Consider the following 20,070-nt stretch of genomic DNA (forward strand, 5'->3'; position numbering starts at 1 on the left):
TTAGCATTTTCTAAAATGGAACTTTTCATTTGTATTATACATCAATAATAATATAAATAATTTTCACACTATCAAGTCGTATTTCCTATAATAAATATCATGCCTTATTTTTTAGAATATAAATCCCAATTTTTATGATCAGTTATTTGTAAATAACTTTAGAGTGACAAATTAACTTGTACTACATATTAACCACCAGCGTATATAAATTAAATTATCAAAGGTATGCAAGAAAAAAGGGAACTCGTTGTAGTCGATAAAATTTAGCAAATTTTAGAAGAATTTTAGCCATAAAGTTTGCAGGCAATTAAGCTCTGAGACTATACCCATAGGTAGGGCGACAAACGGACAGGGTCGGGTATGAGCGTGTATAAAATGGGTAATGCAAAACGGATAAATTATTCGATCCGACACATATTTAATACGGATAAAAAATGATTAGCCGACGGATAATATGAATATCAATATTATCCGTGGCTTCTTGAATATGATCAGTTTTGGGAGAATTTCTAGCCTCCCAAACTTGAGGAACCTCCAATTTGAGGCTTTATAAATATAAAAGTTACACCCATAAATTATCCATTGGTTATCCATTTTATAAGTGGATAATATGGTTCTTATTCATTTGACCCGCTTTTTAAAAGTTCATTATCCAACCTATTTTTTAATGAATAATATAGATGGATAACTATTTTGCTTTAACCATTATTATCCATAGGCTAGCCTTGCAATTGATTAAAGACTTATATATATTGCCAGTTCTAGATCTTCTTGAAAAAAATGGCTTCCCTATTTGTTCTAAAGTTTAATTCATACTTATTGCTAACGACTCGTGACCCAATTTCAATGCAAATCCTCCACCCCCAACTGTTTCATTTAATTCCAAGTAGAAGCAATAACATCAATGTCAATCATTTTTTTTCCAGTGAAAATTAATTGAAGAGAAAAATATTCAGTACAACCGATTCTGAAAATATTAGCCGGCAAAATGTATATTTTTTATATATTAATGTATAATATTCATATTTTATACATATTTTTTTGCATCTGGCTAGCATGTAATTATTTTTGGCCGATCTACTAGATGTGTAACTTACCCAAATTTAAAATGTAATATAAAGTGGTCTACTATTTAAAAGAAACTGATGTTGTAGATTACTATTAACAAAATTTGCTATGTGACATAAGGATTAATGCAATAAACTGTCCCAATCTCAAGAAAACTCGAGCCAACGAGTAAGATGACTCTTGATCAGAAAAAGAAAATTTCTTAGGGGTGATTTGGTCGAAGGTATTAGAAAAAATAATGCAAGTATTAGCTTTATGCATTTTTATACCTTGTTTGATACATTTTTTCAACCTGTGTATAATTAATACAGTATTAGTTATACATCATATTTGGTATTATACTATGTATAAGAAATGTATAGAAAATCATGGCATTAGTAATACCAAGGCTACTAATGCATGCATTAGGTTGGTTAAAGACAAAATTATTCTTAAAGTTCCTTAAAGCTTGAGAATATAGAAGGCATTTTTGTAAACAACTATTTTTCTTAAAAATTATGCAATGCATTATAATTTTAATACACCATACCATATAGTAGATAAAAAATAATATATGCATAACTAATGCTTGCATTACTAATCTATTTATTATTAATCCATACATTACTAATACGCCTTATTCCGCACTATTCTTGTACGCCCTACCAAAGGACCCCTTAGTGTGGAACGCTTTTGATATTAGAGACGAAACATGAATTTTACTTGAGTTTTAGTTGACGGTATTACTTTTTTTTTCCTTTTAGTGGAGCAACTAACAAGACAATTGGAGAGAAGATAGATTCTTAAATTTTAAATCTACACAATTTACCAGTTTAAACAAATATGTAAAAATCGTATACATGTAATATATCTATTTAGTGATATATGTAGTATAAGTATAAGTTTTTAACATGAAAAAAGTTAATTATATTTGACTATTTTTATACTAATCATTCACTTGTTTTTTCCAGAAATATTTTCCTAGAGATATTTTGGTCACTATCAAACACATTCTAAATTTTAGCAACTCTACTATAACCAGGCTATTAAGAAAAAACATAGGTGAGATAAGCCATTTTATCTCTTTTGTATGTTTAGTACTTTTAAAAAATATTTTCTAGCATTTGAATATCATAAAATAATTTATTTTCTAAAAAATATTTTTTGGAAAACATTAATTAGAAAATATATTTCGAAAAACATTTTCCATCACGCTAAATACACCGAGATGATAATTCCTTTTAATTACACTTTAAGTAGGGTTTATCTAAAACCCTGAGTTCACACTCTTTTCGTGTACACCGTACACTCGAAATGGAGAACGTCGTCGACGACGACGACGATTTCGGCGATCTCTACGCCGACGTCGAAGTTCGAGCAAGCTCAGCAATAAACACCGTACAGATTTCAACGCAGCTTCAAACGGAAGTCAACGACGTTGACTGTAATGCCGTCGGTAACTTTAACGGTGAAAATGGAGTAAGAGAAGAGGAAGAGGAATGTGAGAGCGAGAGTGAGGATGATTTAAACATAGTGTTGAATGATGATGAAGAAGATTATGATAATCATTTTCTCAATGAAGATGAAATTGTGGAAAATGGAGGAAATGCTGAAGGAAATGGCTCAGGACAAAATTCAAACAGCAGCGAAAACGGCAATGCAGAAAAAAACAGTTACAAGGTAGCATTAGACTGTAAAATTGAGAAAAAAAACTAGTTTAAAATTTGAGTTTATATTTCTAAATTGCTCTGGTATTGATTAATTATTGAACCTGACCGAAACAAGTTGGTTAGATTTTTTCAACACTAGTTGATTTCTTCCTAGGCAGAGTTACCCTTAGGCAGGAGGGTACTCGGTGAATGGGCAAGCTGACCCGGACACCATGGTAATAAGAAAAAAAGGAAAAGAAAAGAGAGTTCTTAGATTTTGGAACATGTATAAATATCTAGAACCTGATTATTATTGTATACTAACTTGAGGTTGTTGTCGGAAACTATAAACTTCAAATTCTGTATCGACCTCTGATCATTTAGACTGAAATTAGAAAAAAAATGTAGTGTAAATTTGAAATTATTTCATGAGTAATTGTTTTGGTATTGATTAATTGAACCTGATTGAGTAGTTGCTTAGATTTTTGGATGCTTATTTTGGTTTGCTTTTATGCAAAAGCAGGCGGACTTTAGTACAAAGCTAATTTTGTATACTCTGATATTTATGCCATTTTCAATTTTCGAGAACTCTTACTTGGCAGTAATTAAGTTGAACTAATTCTTTTTATTAGAAGTTTGATTGCCTGAGAATCTGAATATTAGGTAAATATACACACTGTTCCAATTCGTTTGGCATTATTTGCTGATCAAGAGTCCATTTAAGTTAAAATCAGACGAGAGTAATTCTTTTTCTTAAAAAACTGAAAATTTAAATATTCTGAAGCTACTATAAGTTACAATTATCCTCATATCAAATGGTGAAAATACATTTTCAAATGTTACTCAAAGTCACTTAGTTTGAAACCTGGGAAGCGAGAAGTCCCAAAATTTTCGGAGTGGGAGAAATACAAATTTGAGTTGTTTCGATATTGCTTTGGGTTTAATTCAAGTGTTAAACCGGGCTAAACCGAGTTGATTGATGATATATATATGTATGTTTATATTGTTTATTAGAAAAATGGGCAGAATCATGCTTTATGTCATGTATCTTGATTTTGCTCTTTTTCAAAGCAAAGGCAGAGAATATTTGCTTCCCTTGTTTTTTGGGTTGCGATACACCTACCATCACTTGCTGCAACTTGGGAATTTACTGAAATTATCTTTATATATTTCTTCTTGATTATCTATTTTGAATTCTTCAATTGCGGCAATTTTCATGGTGATATGTTTCTTCAGCGTTTACATGAATTAGTGCAGTTTAGCTTTTGTGGATTAGTTAAGGTGCGCGCAAGTTGGCCAGAATACAATGTATACAAAATGAAGATGAATTAATGCAGTTCTGTTACTTCATATTGCTTCATGCTCCATATTATGATTTTTCTCTATTTTTCTGTAGAACACCAGACCTCCACAAGCAGCATATTCAAGTCATCTCAAAGCCAATGGATCTTCTTGCTTACATTCTTACTCCACAGCATTGGTCAAGGGCACCTGGGAGGATAATGGCTACATGCAAAGGATGGGCTCAGGCTCCGCTGCTCAAAATGGACAGAGCTTCTCACTTCCTCGGTCGAGGTTAGTAAATTTGGTCAAACTTAGCCTGTAGTCTAATCTTTGGTTAAGTGCTTTCTTGTGTTTCCATTTTTATTGGAAAATATCTACATTTCAAACATACTGATAAAAGACAATAATCTACATTTGAAACAACTGGTTCCATTTTTCCTGGTGCATATTTGCTTGTTGGAGATAGTGTTGATCATCTCCTCAAAGAACTGTTATGAAATAGGTTTAACAAAGAAAACCGTTCTATGTTCTTTTGAGGCAGAATCTTTTCATATTTTTTTGAGATGGTAACATTTGTATGTATTAGCATATAACAGTACAACCTATGTACTAAACCATATTTACAAGAGAACAAAAGGGAAGAATAACTGATCTATAATCCTAGCAGTATAGAATCTTTTCATATTTTATAGATAGGTAATTGATCTATAATTTTTCAGGAATATCTTGGACATGAATATTGATATGTTTGAGAAGAAACCTTGGCGGTATCCAGGTGCTGACTTGACAGATTATTTTAATTTTGGGTTCGATGAAGATAGTTGGAAACAGTATTGCAATTGCCTGGTAATGAATGTATACAAGTTTGTCTTTTATGATATGTATTATATAGTTTTTCCTTCTGTCATTTTTTGTTCATCTTTCTTTTTGTATATTTTCCCAACTTTCGAGTATGTATAGTGGTGGTAAAGTTGCTTCTACCATTTTTACTGCAAGTCTTACATGTTCATCCTTGGTCTTGACTTCTGAAATAGGATAAGCACCGAGAAAAGGCCAAAAGGGTAGTCAAGGATTCAGATTACAAGACTTCGAAAAATAGTAAGGTAGGTATCTCTGGATGATTCTCATGATTTACTACTTCTTAAACAATATCTGCAGCTTTTGTGTATCAAATGGGTTGTGAAATCTGAGGGTGACCATATTTTTCAAGAAGTAATGTCCGCAAACGCTGGTCACTTTAGTCAGAGTAGAACAGTTTCTCCAGCCAACAAAAGTTGTTTAGACAACAGCAGTTCATGCTGTTATGTCTTTCCAAAGTTCCTTACTTAATCAGGTCATACACACCACTTCTATATGCATCAAATGGGTTGTGAAATTCCTCTTGATCTTTAACCTTATCTTTTCCATTATTAAAAGCCAAAATAAGTAATTGAGTAAAGGCATAGCTCTGACCCTTTTCTGGAAAAGGACTGCCTAAAAATGCAGGTAATTCTTACCATAATGAGTGCACCCCTAACTCTACCTGCATCTGTATTTTAAAGGTTCTTTCTTTTACTCTTTCTCTCATGCTCAGCAACTCTTCTTTGCTTGATTTCCTTTGTGTTAAGATGCTGTAGTCGAGATGCCAATGGATTGGTTGCCACCCATTTGAGGGTGCTGGACTATGAGAACCTGTTATAGTTGGCAAAACTTGTAAAGAACAAATTACCTTTATGATGGACGGGCATTTAATCTGAATTGAATTGGAAAACTAGCATCTTCTGTTCAAACCATGCTGAGTATGGAATTTAAAAGGAAAAAAAATTGTAGATGTCTTTGTAACCTAGTCGTTTTTAATGTTTTCTGAAATTGCACTGTTAATGATGCTTATGGTCTAAACTTGCCATGATCAGCCAAAAGGTAGAGAAATTGAGGTGGAAGAGAGCATCATCGAGCGTCAACCATCGACAGATGTGGAACGTTCACAGGATCGGGATTCTGATGTTGTCATACAGGTAACAAACTTTTTTATTCTGCCCACTTCTTGACCATCTAAGCACTGTCTTCTCACAGTCTTGTGCTGGCACCAGATTGCTTTGCAGGATTCAGTGGAAGATCCCATAAATTCTCCAAAAGAGCAGCGGGAATCATCTGAGAATGGAGATGTTGGGAGAGATGGAAGGGATTTTCTCTGTTTTAGTAGTGCCAGTGAAGATGAGTCAGCCAGCTTGGAAGGAAGAGGAGTATCAGGCAACTCTACATCTAGAAGGTCTGAGATCTACTGGTTGAACTGTCATGATAGTCTGTATCTCTATTAGATTTATTCTTTTTCTGGTTATACTTATTCTTCTCTTTGGACCACAACTATTTTGGAAAAGACATGTTGGTAGAAATCCCTTGCAGATTTTACTTTTTAAATCGTTGAACTTCGAACGCTATATTTGATGTGACTTAAGAGTTTGACATGTGATAGGTTTGCTTGCATGGTTTTGATGCTCGTAGTTGGCTTAAAGTTGTGTCAGCTTCTAAGTTTTTTAAGTTTTTGTCCCAGAAATATTTGCCAAATTCCGTAAAAATAATCTAAATTTCTTTTTCATGGACCATGGTAATCTGTTTCATTTTTGGGTTTCTATTAGTCAAATGTGTTACGAGGAATTGCTATCTTCACCTTTACTTTTAGGTCTTGCTTCTCGCTTCTCAGCTGGTTTTCTGCTGATCTGTATTGAATAAAAATATATTTAATGATTAAGTTACTTCATTCTCATAAGATTAGCTCTGGATTCCAGGAACACACCTGTTCGTGAACACGTGTCTATGGATTCAGATAACAATGGAAACTGTGAGTTCTCTGATGCAGATGAGCATCACCACCAAGAGGGGACTGAATGTGATGTCGATCAAACCTCGGGAGCAATTGAATCTTCTCATGATGCAAATAAAAGCAGTGTGAGAGACATATCTGATCCAAGAAAATCTGTAATGTTGCAAGAACCATTGCATGGTGAAGGCCGACAGCATAGCCCAGGTTCATCTTGTTGTTCTCTAAGTCATAGTGATGCATCTGAAGATGGGGCTTTTCTTGACATTGAGAAATCCCATGATCATCATATAAGGTCATTACCAAACGCAGACTCTGAGTTACCGGAGAAGGGTACAATTGATTACCAGCCAGTTTCCGGAACCCATTATATCCAAACCAAGTCTGGTGGTTCTAAATATTTTACACGAGGTAGAAAGCCTGTGCAAAGAGGTCTGCTGCATGACAGAAGAAGACCTGGTAGAATGAGTGAAACAATTCCCACTCACCTGAAAGTTGAAGATTCCCGCAAATATGATGCTAGGATACTGTATGAAAGGCGTAATTCAACTGTGATCCAACACAGACATAGGGATAGACGGTATGCTTTTGACTCTCATGAAAGAGAAGAGACTTCACATTTTAAGAGGGCAGATGCAGGAAGATTTTCTGATTATCCATGCCGGGATTCCTATAAAAAAGATCCTGAGAGGGAATGTCAGTTAGAATACAGATATGACAACTGGTGTAGCAGTCGAAGCACGAAAAGAAAGCTAAATCCTCTTGAACTGACACTATCTACATATGATGAATTGTCCAAAAGGGATCGACCCCATTATAGGAGCAGACTCACTGTTCAGGACATGGACAATAATTCTTTTCATGAATCAAAACAATGGATTGATAAGCACATTCCGTATCTGGATGATGAGATACCCAGTCAACAAATGTGGAAAATTGATCAGCTGCAGAGTAACAACAGAATGAGGACTGATGATCTTGTAACCGAATGTAATTACATCTATGATATCATGGAAGAGACAGATAACAGATATAGATCATACAACAACAGGGATACTAATATTATAGAAGATGGCTATCATGTAAATTTGACTTATTTCAGAAGAGAAACTAAAAGCCCTAATAGGGGCAAAAGGAGAGATAACAGTCCCCACGATAGTTTAAATAATGTATTTTGCATGGATCTAAAGGATGAGGAAGGGAGATTTGACGGGTATCGACCTCCATCCTTTCGTTTGTATAGGGAACCTTGTACAGCTAGCAGAAGGTGGCAGAGCCCTGAACTGCCACGTGGTAGACATGGAATATTCAGTGGGACTAGGAAATGTCAAGATGGTGGTCAGTCTGCTAATTTGACCAACTCTATCAGTGCTGATCAGACAATCAAGTATCCTGGTAATCAGGGTAATTTTAAAAGAGGAAGAAGGTACCGGCAATCTGAAGGGTTGCTCAGGGTTGAAGATGAAAATATTAGGTATCAGCAAAATATATTAGATGCTGAGAGGGCATCATGTTCATTCAGAAGAAATTCAAGTGACAAAAGGTTTGAGTCATTTGACAATAAACATGGACCCGATCTAGTAGAAAAGCTTTTAGATGACAGGCATGTGGATCATGAAAAATACAAATTGATCATGGAAAGCAATAAAGCCAGTCAATTTGGTCAAGGGTCTAAATTTTTTCATAGAGATAATCATTGGAGATTCCCAAAGGGGAGAGATTCTGTTGCCACGTGCTTGGTTGTTGAGAACAGAGAGGTAATTTTGTGTATACGAATATCAAGATTGTATACTTCCATATGTAAATATGAGTACTCCATATATGTTGGGTTTTGTTCCATTGTGCGATGTCATCCCATTCTTCCAAGGTCTCCTAATTTCCCTGTGCGTTTTATTCAGTATGTTCCTTTTCTCTGAAGTTTTCATATTGCCTTGGTTTTCTTTTAAATTTAAATTTCTTGAATTGCCCCTTAAAAGATTGGACGTGCCATTCCAAAATCATATTAAGGTTGCTGTTCTAGGAATTCTTACATTACCTATGATCAATTGATCATCAATATTCTGTAGTTAATTATGGTACCATATAAATTTGTCGGTGACCATTTAGTCGGTTTATTTTCTTGATCCAACAAAAAAAATTGCATCTAGATTTTTAGTGACAGTTGTCTATACTTTGATGAGAAAAGAGTGTTTGTTTAAGGAGCATATTATCATTATGTAGCTCCAGTTGGTGGTAGTCTTTTGTCACTTGGTGTACATTAAATATCTAATGTGATAAAGCTTTTGCAAGAAGTGTGAGAGGACTCCAGTGGTTCGTTGTCTTTATAGAATTATATAGGTAGTCTTTCTCTTCTCCAACAGTGATAAGCAAGTAAAGTATTTTTATATAGGGCAATGTTAATATCTGTAAAGAGGATCTCTGCTAAACTAGAAAGAAAACTCACCAAATTGTATAGCTAGTGGGTGGATATCACTAAATTGTATACATGGTGAGACTTTCTATTTCTTCTGACTAACCAGATCTCAATTGAAGAAAAGAGTTTCTATTTCTGTGGTTGAAAGGGGTTGTGGATCTTTCTATTCTGATTCTGGCAGATTGATACGTCACTCGCACAATGTTTCTGCATGACTTCATTGATTGTTTTTATCTCTAATAGAGAAACGGTTAGGAGGAAAGTCGCCTTTTGTAGCTGGCATTGGCATAAAACTTTGTTGAACTTTACTATTAGCGTCAAGCTACGTGTCCTGAATGTGCTTTTCTTTCTGGGTATCAACTATCCTAAAGTTGTGCTTACGCAGGAACTTTATTGTTATAACTCCACATTCTAGAAAATCATATGTTCTTTCTTGACATGAGCTTGTGTACATGGGATACCTTCTGTTTTTACTAAAGTATTATCTTTGCTTTCATTTATTGCTCAATATCAAGAAATTTGAAAATGATGACTTTGAATCCTGTTCAAGAATGTGAGATGGGTAGTGAAATAAGATAAAGTAGATTGCCACATCACTGAAGTTGCTGTTCCTAGTGTATGCTCCTTTTATGTCTTTGGTGTGGCCAACTTGTCTTTTAGATAGGAAATGATAGTTTTAGCCAGACAGTTAAATTCTCTAAATTCGATTTGAGAGGCCATACTGGGTATTGCGCCTGCTTGAACTTGGACTACAATGAAATCTTTTTTATCTTTTTAAGGGGATAGGGACTGGGAGGGGGTGTTAGGTGTAGTAGTCTTCAATTTTTCGATACATAGTGCTTGGGATCTTAAGGAGATAGTTTTCAGTCTGAGGACATAACAATTAGACATCATACCTTGTATGTTTTTGGACCACTTTCTGATATTTCCAGTTAGTGCTGATGATCGGGTGTTTTTTGTAGAGAACCATGTCTTTTTATAAGGTTCTCTTATAAAAGGATATGGTTCTCTATCATCATGGTTTTTAAGGTTCTCTATGTGGTATAAATATTGTATGTATGGGTTTTCCCATCTTTTCAACAAAATCACTACCTTCATCAAAAAGGGAAAAAAAGAACAAGAAAAGCTAAACACCATATATCAAAATATAAAAAGGATTTGGGATTTGCCCTTTGCCTTTTCCAGCTCTGTATGCTTAATTCCCACCCCTCCCTCTGTTTGTTTCAAAGTGAAAAAACTAATATAATAATAGAAAATCGAAAAAAGATGTGGAGAAAACTTTAACTGCATACTTTGTTTCATGATTATAATGCATTTACTGCTGCTTCAGGATCCATTTCTTTTTTCTCAATATAACCATCAACTTTACATACATTGATGCCTCATGGTAAAAATGTACTCTCTTATATAATTTATATTTTATGTTGATATACTTTGAAAACATTATAAAGCTTTGTGATTATCCTTGTTCCTAACACATTCCAACGTCTTAAATTGAAGTTATTGATAAACTAAAACATGGTGTTCTACTTCGGCAGGTCCTGTAGATTTGCTCATTTGCACGTATGCTAATTCCTTTTATTCTTCACTTCTAATTATGATTTTACAAACCAATATAGTCATTGATTAAATAACTCTCTTCTATTTAATGATTTAATTTACATACCCTTTCAAAGTTTCAGTTTTGTTAGTACTTAGTATGATAGTGATGCCTTTTAACAGTTAGCAAGTTCTCTAATTTTGTGCATGGTAAGTTTTTGTGTCATGTGAGCTCTTGCACGATAAGGCGGCCTCTCTTCATTAATTGTGTAAACTATCAGGATTTTGATTTTTTGTTTGTGACCGTGGATCTGCAGTCCTCCGGAAGATGCTCCAAAGCAGGGGGTGTAACATACTTTGGCAGGTATGGCTACTTGGATTCAGATAGTTATGTGGAGCTGAAGCCTATTGATGGAACTAACGAACCCCATTACAGGAGGACACTCAGAAGTCGAAACCTGACAATTGATCCTAAAGAAAATGATAAAGAGAGGCTCGATATATTCTCAGATGCTCAGCAGAAAGGGTCTCTGGATATTGAAGAGGGAGAGATAATTTCTGAAGAAATAAATGAGAAAACCATTAAAAGGAGAAGCACTTGTTTTGGCAAATCGCAAGTCAGTGAAACGAAGAATTTTGCTAATGCTAAAGATGTGGAAGGAAAGGACAACCCTAAAATTTTGGAGATCATGGCAAAGATGGAAAAGCGTGGAGAGCGTTTCAAGCAGCCTATTGCTCTTAAAAGTGATTCAAAGAATCTCTCTAAGCCTTCCGTTGATTTGTTTACTGGCACGACTGAAACTATGCAACAAAGACCAGCACGAAAGAGGAGATGGGTTGCAAGTGAGGCCAACTAAAGTGAATGATGTTTCATCAAATGCCATCGGCTGTATGGTCATATTAGAGGATCTGCCTCTTAGTTTACCTCCATAACTGGATCTGTATAGTGGCATTCCACCTACAGAAATGGCTGCTGATGGTATACCTGGGGTTAAGAAGAATACTTTTCCCATGAAAAGAGGGAAAAGAAAACACGTCTAATAAAGGATATTGTTATGTCTCTGCTAAACTCCATTTTTTCCTCTTAAAAGTATAATCGATTATTTTGATGTCAAAAGGATTTAAGTTGCTCATAACAGGCTACCAGTGATGGTATGATTTGAGTTTATTGAATTCCCAATTTTACAGGAGGAAGCCATTGGTGGCTCCAATGTATAATCTCTCAATTCTTAGGTTTGTCATTTTTCTTATAGTTCCTTAAATAGGTTTTGGAAGCAGTGGCATGAAAACAGCTATTCCTGTTCGATGCAGTGGTTCGGAGCTACAGGTTCAAATAGCCAGCTCGCATGAGATATTTGTCTTCTGCTATTTTTCATTTTGCTTTCCTTGTTTATTAAGTTGTACGTTGAACAATTGACTCAAGGATAATATAGTAAGTACAGAAATAACATTTTGGTGTTTAGTTTATAGTTAAGTCGTGAAGACTTATGGGTAGTTGGACGGAAAGAACTAACTTATTACTTATGTGCTATCTGCAACTTGTTATTCAGCTTTTCAGTAGTTTTAAGGGACTATTTTATCGTAGCTATTGTAGTTTCCACTGGGTCTCTTTTCCTTAGGCATTGTGATACTAAACACAGAGTTGTCATTTTTGAGTATCTATATTATTTCGTGGTAATAGGAACAGTTTCAGGCAAGAGTTGTAGAAGAGACTATCTCATGCGTTTATTTATTTTGTGAGTGAGGTGCTAGAGGAGATATTTTGTCTTTCAATGTAACTGAATATTCAAGTCTTTGCCCAGTACAGTTAACTATCATAGCTAAGGCCTGAGCATGAAACTTCGAAATATTGCTAATGTAATACAACTATGGTCTCATTTCAATTTGGTATACAAGTTTCTTTTGGCTCGGATTGGAATGTCACTGGGCAGAACTTTTACTAAAATGGTGCAATTTTGAGAATAAGAATGATCATTATCAGAGGATACATATAGCCCGGGCCATAGTCATGCACCATGGGATAGTGCCGATGAACCATTTTAGCTTAACAATTTCACGAGTGTCAACGCTGGACAAAAAAGTAATTAGAACTGATCTGAATAATCCCGATAAAAAACAAAATTGATTATCCAGTTAGTAAACCAAAGGTAAACGTTGGTAAGAGTTCAACCCTGAGAGCAATTGCGGGATGAGAGATCAAAGGAAATTGTTTTGAGTGCTTGTTTTTAAGCTTCTGGCAAAAAAGATGAGCAGTAGTTTTAGTCACTTCGCCTTCTATTGCTCGTGGGGGTGGTTTGCTCTGAAAGGAGTTTCAAAACATTCACCAATGCCCGTAAACGATCCCAGATATTCAAACCATAAAGAGCCTCCACAAGAGACTCTTGAAACTCGAATCCATTCTCAGCAACAGGATACTGCAAAAAGATGGGGTAAATGACATGAAATGTACGAATGATAGAATGATTTTAGAAGATGTAGAACTCACCTGAATAGGCTTTGGTATCTTGGTTTTAATAAGAGGCCACCACCGATCCTCCACAACTGATTTTACAAGACAGCAAGCTCGCAATCCTTCAATACCAGCAAATCTTCCAAATCCACTGTCTTTTACACCACCAAATGGCAGGGACTGCATATCATTATTCAGAAGAAAGGTTGAGAAGGGGCGCAATTTGAAAAGAAACATGAAAAAAGGGATGCCGGGAAGGGGGATGGCGTTAACCAAGTAAGCTGGGAGGTCCAAATATTTAAACCAAAGTCAGTTTTCAAGGATAAAGTTTGGGACTTTTGAGGTAGTTGGCCTTTAGAAGAGGGAGATGTCAGGGTTGGACACGAAGCTTCAGGACGGATGATGGGAGCAGAAAGGTCATGAGCCTCACTAATTGAGAATGAGGTTAAGTCATGAGGGGAAAGGTAGCTTTGGATTAGGTTATGCAATTAAGGGTTACTTTGGCAATTGAAGAATGGGGGTAAGTCATGATGGAAAGGATCTTTTTGATCTCTTTTGATGTTAAGGTTAAGAAATAATAAGACCATGTCGGATCTGCATAAACTTTCAAGTAGGACAGTTAGACTTAAGCAGAGGGAACCTTGATACATAAAATAGTAATAATGGAGAAAAAGTAATTACGGCAATCACTAATGGAGTTCTCATGCATATGTCACAGGGTATTGTCTGAGGTTCACAAAATTGTAGTTAGTTTGTAATCATACCTCAATCATCATGAAGTAAATAGTCACATATAAGTATGCCAAACTCTTGATAAAATGCCTCAAGAGTCTGATGCGTATACTTCAAGTACCTGACACATGTAACTTGATGCGAAGTCATTGACAGCAGCCACTCCACAATGTAATTTTGAAGCTATCTGCTTAGCACGACGCTGACTGCCTGAAAATACAGCACAACCAAGTCCATATCTTGAATCATTTGCAAGCTGAACAACTTCTTCATCAGAGCTGAATTTCATTATCGGCAATATTGGTCCAAAAGCCTGCGAGCAATTTCCATATGGAGTTAACTAGACCACCTTTATCCCTGTAGTAAACTAAAACAAAAGAAAATCTATCAAACTGATGATACCTCCTCCTGCATCAACTTCATGGTGTGATTTACGTTTACAATCACAGTAGGAGGGAAGTACTGATCAACAGCACCTTCGCCAATATTGCCTACGCTTCCTCGAGCAACAATTTCAGCGCCTTTGTCTAGGGCATCATTTACCAGGTACTGAAGCTTTTCAGAATGCTCTTGCATGCATATGGCTCCCATGTCATACTTCCCAGATAGAGGAGGGCCCTACAATAAAATTTTCAGTTTAGATTATATAATTATTTTAGAAAATCGGACCACATCAGCAGAATCACTAATATTAATGTCATTAACAAAAGAATAAGTAGTTTTATGCTGAGGCTTCAGGAATTATTTTTTTGGAGAAAGGTAAGAGTTAGGCTTCAGGAAACTATTATGTATTTATCTCTCAATTCTGGGCAAACTCATACTTATAACGCTCACAATTAGCAGCCTACTGGAAACTGAACAAGGATGAACATGATATATTGGGAGCTGAGCATTCAGATAAGATCAGTAAGCCATCTAACTAAGAAGTCAAACAACCATTATGTGCAAAATGCTATGTCTCATGAAGAATAAAGATCTTATAATGCATCGAGTTGAAAATGAGGCAAAAATGAGAAAAATTACGTACAGCAGTAACCGATTTCACAATTTTAACTACTTCAGCAACAAAAGAAGAGTAAACGTCCTTGTGAACATAAAAACGTTCTGCACCAGCACAATTCTGCCCACTTGATTGGAGAGCTGCTCTGGCAGCAACTTGTGCAACCTGCATTAAGTTTGATTATTTCTTTGAAGGCTCATAAAAATAAAGGTATAGTTGAATGATCTTCTTTCTTTAATTTCTCGTAGAGATTTGAATGATCTTATCATAGTGGAAAGTAATCAAATGTACTTTATCCCCAAAAAGAAAGCAGACTGGAAAAATTTATACATGTGGCACATCGACATCTTCACAGACAATAAATGCATCTTTTCCACCAAGCTCAAGGGTAACTGGTATCAGTGTATCTGCAGCAGTCCGCATAATCTGCAGAACACAAAGTCAGAACATTAGGATTTATAAAGCAGAAAAAAGAAAAAGAAAAAGAAAATTTACTCAAAGGTATCGAGAAGATGAAAAGGGAATTTAAGTTGCTCCACATTAGATATCAAAAGATAAGCCCTATTCAGGGAGACTTACCTTTTTGCCCACACCAGGTGATCCAACAAATATCATTTTGTCGACAGAGGATACTAGTGCTTCTCCAGTTTCAGCAAAGCTGGCAAGGGAAGTTTGATAAAATGTATGACAAATCAACCCATAGCGAAGATGATAAATGCTCTATAAATGCATACCCTGTTATAACTTCTACCAAGTTCTCAGGAGCTCCGACTGCAGCAAGAGCAGTTTGAATGATTCGCAGATAGAAACACCCAGACCAACTGGCATGTTCTGAGACCTAAGGTAACAGCGAGGGGATCTCGTCAAAGTCAAAACCACTGCTTTTTAGCATTTTGCTTCTGAGAGGTTGTATGGTTTGCAGTTTTAATTGTATGTGTACATATTTAAAGTTCAAGATGTGACAACTACATTTAAGTATGCTCATCTCAAATATTTTCCAAGTGCATACCATTTTGCTAAAGTTCTATCCATGAGCAAACAAGCATTGTAGGTAGTTGGAAAAGAAAAATGAAGACCTTTATCACAATGCTGTTCCCTGAGAAGACTGCAGCCAACATTGGATTAAAGATATTGTGAAATGGGTAATTCCATGAAACAATAGCACCAACAACACCAAGAGGATAAAATTCCACTTTTGCAGTCTTGTGAAGCATTGATCTCCCACATGTACTGCAAACCACAACATCTTATCATAAATTTCTTTTTAGGTATCAAGGGCTGAAGCCATGTAAGCAATGGATCCACTATTTTATAGAAATGCAAGTACGGAAAACCATTTGCATGACATACCGGTATTCAGGCTTTAGCCACTTTTCACCCTCTGAAAGAAGCCAATGTATCTTTTCACATGTAGTCATTATTTCTCCCAAGGAGGCATCTACCATTGTTTTTCCAGTATCACGTGAAGAGATACTAGCAAAAGTTGTTCAAAGAAATAATCCGACAAGGTCAAATAAAAATAGGAAGATAAATAGTAGCTTAGCGTAAAGAAGCCGCAATTTAAATGCAACTAACTCTTAGACTAAAAGCTAAAACTATAGGTTGTCATATGCGAGAGAAAGAGAAATTGGATAATGATAGGTTTTCATAATCATGAGATTCTTCCGTTATTATTTTTTTATGACCAATAAATCCCGAGGGCCGGTGGCGCATGGTTCGAAACTCTATCGATAATGGGCCCTCCCCTCTACCCTTCTCCACTTAAATACCATCCTTTTGTCTGCAGCATTGTTCGAGCATGTGACATGCGCTAACCTATGCATCACATTCTGAGCTCTTACCATTAGACCAAAGCCCTAGGGGTGAGATTCTTCTGCAGTTCTTTTATTTGTTCATCTTTGATATTCCATTAGTTATATTTAGTATTATTGGACAGAAAACTTTGATGCAACCAAACACTTGGAATAATGTCACTGGCATAAAGTTCTGATCTCTAGGCAATAGTTTAATAGTTTTCTGCACTTATCTCCTCTTCAATTTCGTAGTGTATGATTGTGAAACGAAATTATGTTTAATGGAACACTGCTCATGTCTCCAAGCACTTTCTATCTGGACCACCACAAGAGTTGTTTCAACTATGGGTCTTTCCTGAAACACTTTACTGTGTACACCATGTTAGTGTATAAATCAATAACTGATAGTAATTCATTTGGAGGTCCACCAATATTTGGTCACTAATTGTACCTCACATCCATGAAAACTGACATATGCGTCAACGTGGACTTCAGCATATAGTCTTCCAGCATCACTAACTCTTCTAAATTCTTTGATCCATAAAATGATGTCCCAAAAAGAAAGAATCCAGTCTAATTCCCTAAGTTTTTGCTCGAAAATTGTCGGTTTAAGCGTTTACTGCTTCTATACAGATGATGTTGAAGAAACATAGGCAACAGTTACCTTAAGCATTTCAGTATATTTCATCATGCACCTTGAACATACTTTAAAGTGTCAATATTGTTGGCAGTGTCAAACAGCAGTTTTACATGGTAAGTGGTCCTTACTTGCATATAAGGTCTTGATGTTCAATAATATACTTTAGAAGTATACGCAGAAACAGGCGTCTTTGCTTGAAGCTACTCTTTGCCCATATCTTCTGAGCTTTTCTTGCATGTGCAACCCGCTCCTTAACCTGAGCATAATTTAATTTGTTAATTGCATTTGGCTTGCATGTAAAGAGGTGTTTATCTACAAAAGACTGTCGATGCTGGTTTTAGGGGTGAAGAACAAGGAAATTAATACGATCCCAGATATGAGGTGGAAAATGCTAAGGCAAACCACGGGGAACCTCCACCACTTTAACTATGATAAGGCATAAGCTGGTGCAAAAGTGTGCCAAATAAGGATTATTAATTCTGACGCTAATCTTAGCAGCCCTGTTTGGTTTATTTGTAAGAACAAACCTATAATCTTGAAGTTCATGTATGAGTTTAAGATCACATAAAAGTTCTTAGAATATAAGTGGCAGGAAAAGAGAACCAGTTAGCTGATTGCTTAATCAAATCCCAATAAATATGACTCAGTATTTTTATGCAAAACTTCATACAAAAATACTACATACTTTTTGAGAAATTACAAAGATTCTAGATACTGAACCATGTAAAAAAGGATGGAGAAAAAGGGGAAGTTAGTTTAGTGCATGACACAAGATATTGACATTTAGAATAGAGGAACACAAATGTCATATTTATATTAGTACATAAATCTGACCTCATCAGGTTTCAGCGCTGGGAAAAAACCCAGGTACTTCATTGTTGCAGGTTCATAGCACTGAACTTTGTCCGTATGTCTTCTCGAGGGAATCTAAATGAGCAAAATTCGTCATGAAAAGATACAGGTGTCACATTCTTTTTCCTTGTGGAATGAACCATATAAAGTTCCACAAAATGTAAGAGGGCAAAGTTCTAACAACACAGACATGCACACCACATTAAAACTCAAACTGTGTCATCTGACTAGTTCTCCTAAAGAGAAATGCTTTCTTGGTAGTGTAAATGAGTTGGAAGCGCTAAGACCTAAGAGCTACTCTCAGTAAGATGTCAAGCTGTAAATTACATAAAACTCATATTCCCAGTGTGTTCACTAAGACAGAAATAATTTCCCAATAATTTTCAATGTTCAGTTATCTTGAATTTTTGAAAATGGTTGTGGAGTAAACTTATTTCCATCGAAAGAATAAAATTGACTTCAGAAACTTACTGACAGGTCATTTTTTTTTTACAAAATATCCCCATTCTGCTACATATCTTTTGCTTCAACCAACATTCAGGCTTTTTTGATAAGAATAATTCATCTAGTATAGCTTCTGTCGGGACTTTAATCTTGCTTCCCAAGGTTGTCTCGACCGTTAGACTTCCCCCTTGGGGAAATTCAATCCCCATACTCTATCCACCATCCCCAGACCCCACGGTGTGGGATAAGACTGGGTATGTTGTTGTATACTCTATCCACCACCTTGTATGATATTATGATTATAATATACCAATTGAACATTGTAAAAGGTTAAATGATTTCTAATGTCAATGTGAAACACTTTCCACAGAATATTTTTCAGGAAATGGCTTTACATTCTACCAAACACACTTCCAAATTCAAATTGTTTTCTGCAATACAGTAAAATATATATCACTACATTGCCTCCTCAACTAACCACATTTCAACCAAATCACGCCATGAAAACTGTTTCAAACATAAAATGAATTTTTTTTTTTAAGCAAAACGCAATTTGACACTATCTACTACTACTATTATTATTATTAGTATTTGACGGTGGTGTCCGGCCAGCTTGCGCACCTCGACTATTTCAAAGGGTACATGCTACCTCCCACCAGCATAGATACCCCGTAAAACTCTTACTAACAAGGCTTAGACAGCTGTGAAGAAATCAACTAGTATTTTTTGCCTTCCCATCTGCCTGAGCTTTGATGGGTCGAGTTACCTAGTACCTGTGCTGGTAGTAGGTACCCAGTGTAATAGTTCGACACCATCAATAATTCGAATCAACATCAAGTAAATGTACCAAAATTCAACTCTAAAGCAAAAAAGCATTTCATTCGTTACTTACATAAATGAAGCTGTTCTCTTTCGTGTGATTCCCATCGTCCAACACTACAACACCAAAAATATCATTAAAACCAACACATTAATACATGTAAAAAAAAAAAAAAAAAACTACAGCTGATCAATAATAAGCAATTCGAAAGTAGTGCAAAATGCAAAATACGACGGCGTATCGTTTCGTTCGTAGGCTTACCGTCGGAAGTGTCGACGTCAATGGAAGGGACATTGGAAGGAATTAGCATCAACAGTAACTTACAGATCGCGAATGCGAATACGATTACAATCAGCGCCCACCAGAACGCCATAGAAGTTTCGGGAAAACTCTAGAAGCTTCGGAGAGGGAAATGGCGAAATGCAGAAGAACGTTAGGGTTTTACGCTAAGGAATATATGAGATTCATCTCCATAACCACAGAAAAAAAAAAAGATTCAGTTCCTCGTTGACGTCGCTTTTCAGTTCACTAATTATTAGTCACTGCTAGTTTTACAGCTTCTAAATATCTAATTATTCGATAATTGTATTAAATTGATAAATGAATATTAA

The 20,070-nt window shown here is 35.8% G+C and overlaps 2 protein-coding genes across 4 annotated transcripts; one reads left to right on the forward strand and one right to left on the reverse strand.

The window, feature by feature from the left end:
- The first annotated feature begins 2,311 nt into the window (after positions 1–2,311).
- LOC104090530 (FIP1[III]-like protein) lies at positions 2,312–11,849 on the forward strand. Of its 3 annotated transcripts, none has more exons than XM_033654634.2 (9): positions 2,312–2,727; positions 4,093–4,271; positions 4,700–4,826; positions 5,015–5,083; positions 5,873–5,974; positions 6,050–6,228; positions 6,746–8,534; positions 11,011–11,093; positions 11,166–11,849. In XM_033654634.2, exons 1-9 carry the CDS (start codon positions 2,362–2,364, stop codon positions 11,584–11,586), a joined length of 3,315 nt encoding a protein of 1,104 aa, XP_033510525.1. In that variant the 5' UTR covers positions 2,312–2,361; the 3' UTR covers positions 11,587–11,849. The 3 variants fall into 3 exon arrangements, with proteins under 3 accessions (XP_033510525.1, XP_009593941.1, XP_070048275.1); XM_009595646.4 differs by having other exon boundaries at positions 11,047–11,093; XM_070192174.1 differs by having other exon boundaries at positions 6,746–8,674; positions 11,047–11,093; positions 11,166–11,304.
- Positions 11,850–12,682: 833 nt separating this feature from the next.
- On the reverse strand, positions 12,683–19,995 carry LOC104090529 (aldehyde dehydrogenase 22A1). Its single transcript, XM_009595644.4, has 14 exons — positions 19,721–19,995; positions 19,532–19,575; positions 18,178–18,270; positions 17,472–17,599; positions 16,261–16,383; positions 15,987–16,140; positions 15,645–15,748; positions 15,490–15,568; positions 15,241–15,336; positions 14,938–15,075; positions 14,313–14,528; positions 14,032–14,223; positions 13,215–13,358; positions 12,683–13,143 (listed from the first exon to the last, which is right to left on the reverse strand). The coding sequence occupies exons 1-14, from the start codon at positions 19,830–19,832 to the stop codon at positions 12,988–12,990; spliced, it is 1,779 nt and encodes a 592-aa protein (XP_009593939.1). The 5' UTR covers positions 19,833–19,995; the 3' UTR covers positions 12,683–12,987.
- Positions 19,996–20,070: the final 75 nt, after the last annotated feature.

This window comes from Nicotiana tomentosiformis, chromosome 12, assembly GCF_000390325.3.
Source record: "Nicotiana tomentosiformis chromosome 12, ASM39032v3, whole genome shotgun sequence".
In the NCBI taxonomy this organism is placed as follows: Eukaryota; Viridiplantae; Streptophyta; class Magnoliopsida; order Solanales; family Solanaceae; genus Nicotiana; species Nicotiana tomentosiformis.

What these genes read in the sequence shown, in the direction of transcription:
- LOC104090530 (XM_033654634.2), top strand. Translation starts at nt 2,362, where the DNA reads ATGGAGAACGTCGTCGACGACGACGACGATTTCGGCGATCTCTACGCC. An exon ending in TTCTCACTTCCTCGGTCGAG is followed by an intron (nt 4,272 to 4,699) that starts GTTAGTAAATTT and finishes ATAATTTTTCAG; the next exon opens with GAATATCTTGGACATGAATA. An exon ending in AACAGTATTGCAATTGCCTG is followed by an intron (nt 4,827 to 5,014) that starts GTAATGAATGTA and finishes CTTCTGAAATAG; the next exon opens with GATAAGCACCGAGAAAAGGC.
- LOC104090529 (XM_009595644.4), bottom strand. Translation starts at nt 19,832, where the DNA reads ATGGCGTTCTGGTGGGCGCTGATTGTAATCGTATTCGCATTCGCGATC. An exon ending in TTGGTAGAAGTTATAACAGG is followed by an intron (nt 15,569 to 15,644) that starts GTATGCATTTAT and finishes TTCCCTTGCCAG; the next exon opens with CTTTGCTGAAACTGGAGAAG. An exon ending in CACCTGGTGTGGGCAAAAAG is followed by an intron (nt 15,337 to 15,489) that starts GTAAGTCTCCCT and finishes TGTGTTCTGCAG; the next exon opens with ATTATGCGGACTGCTGCAGA.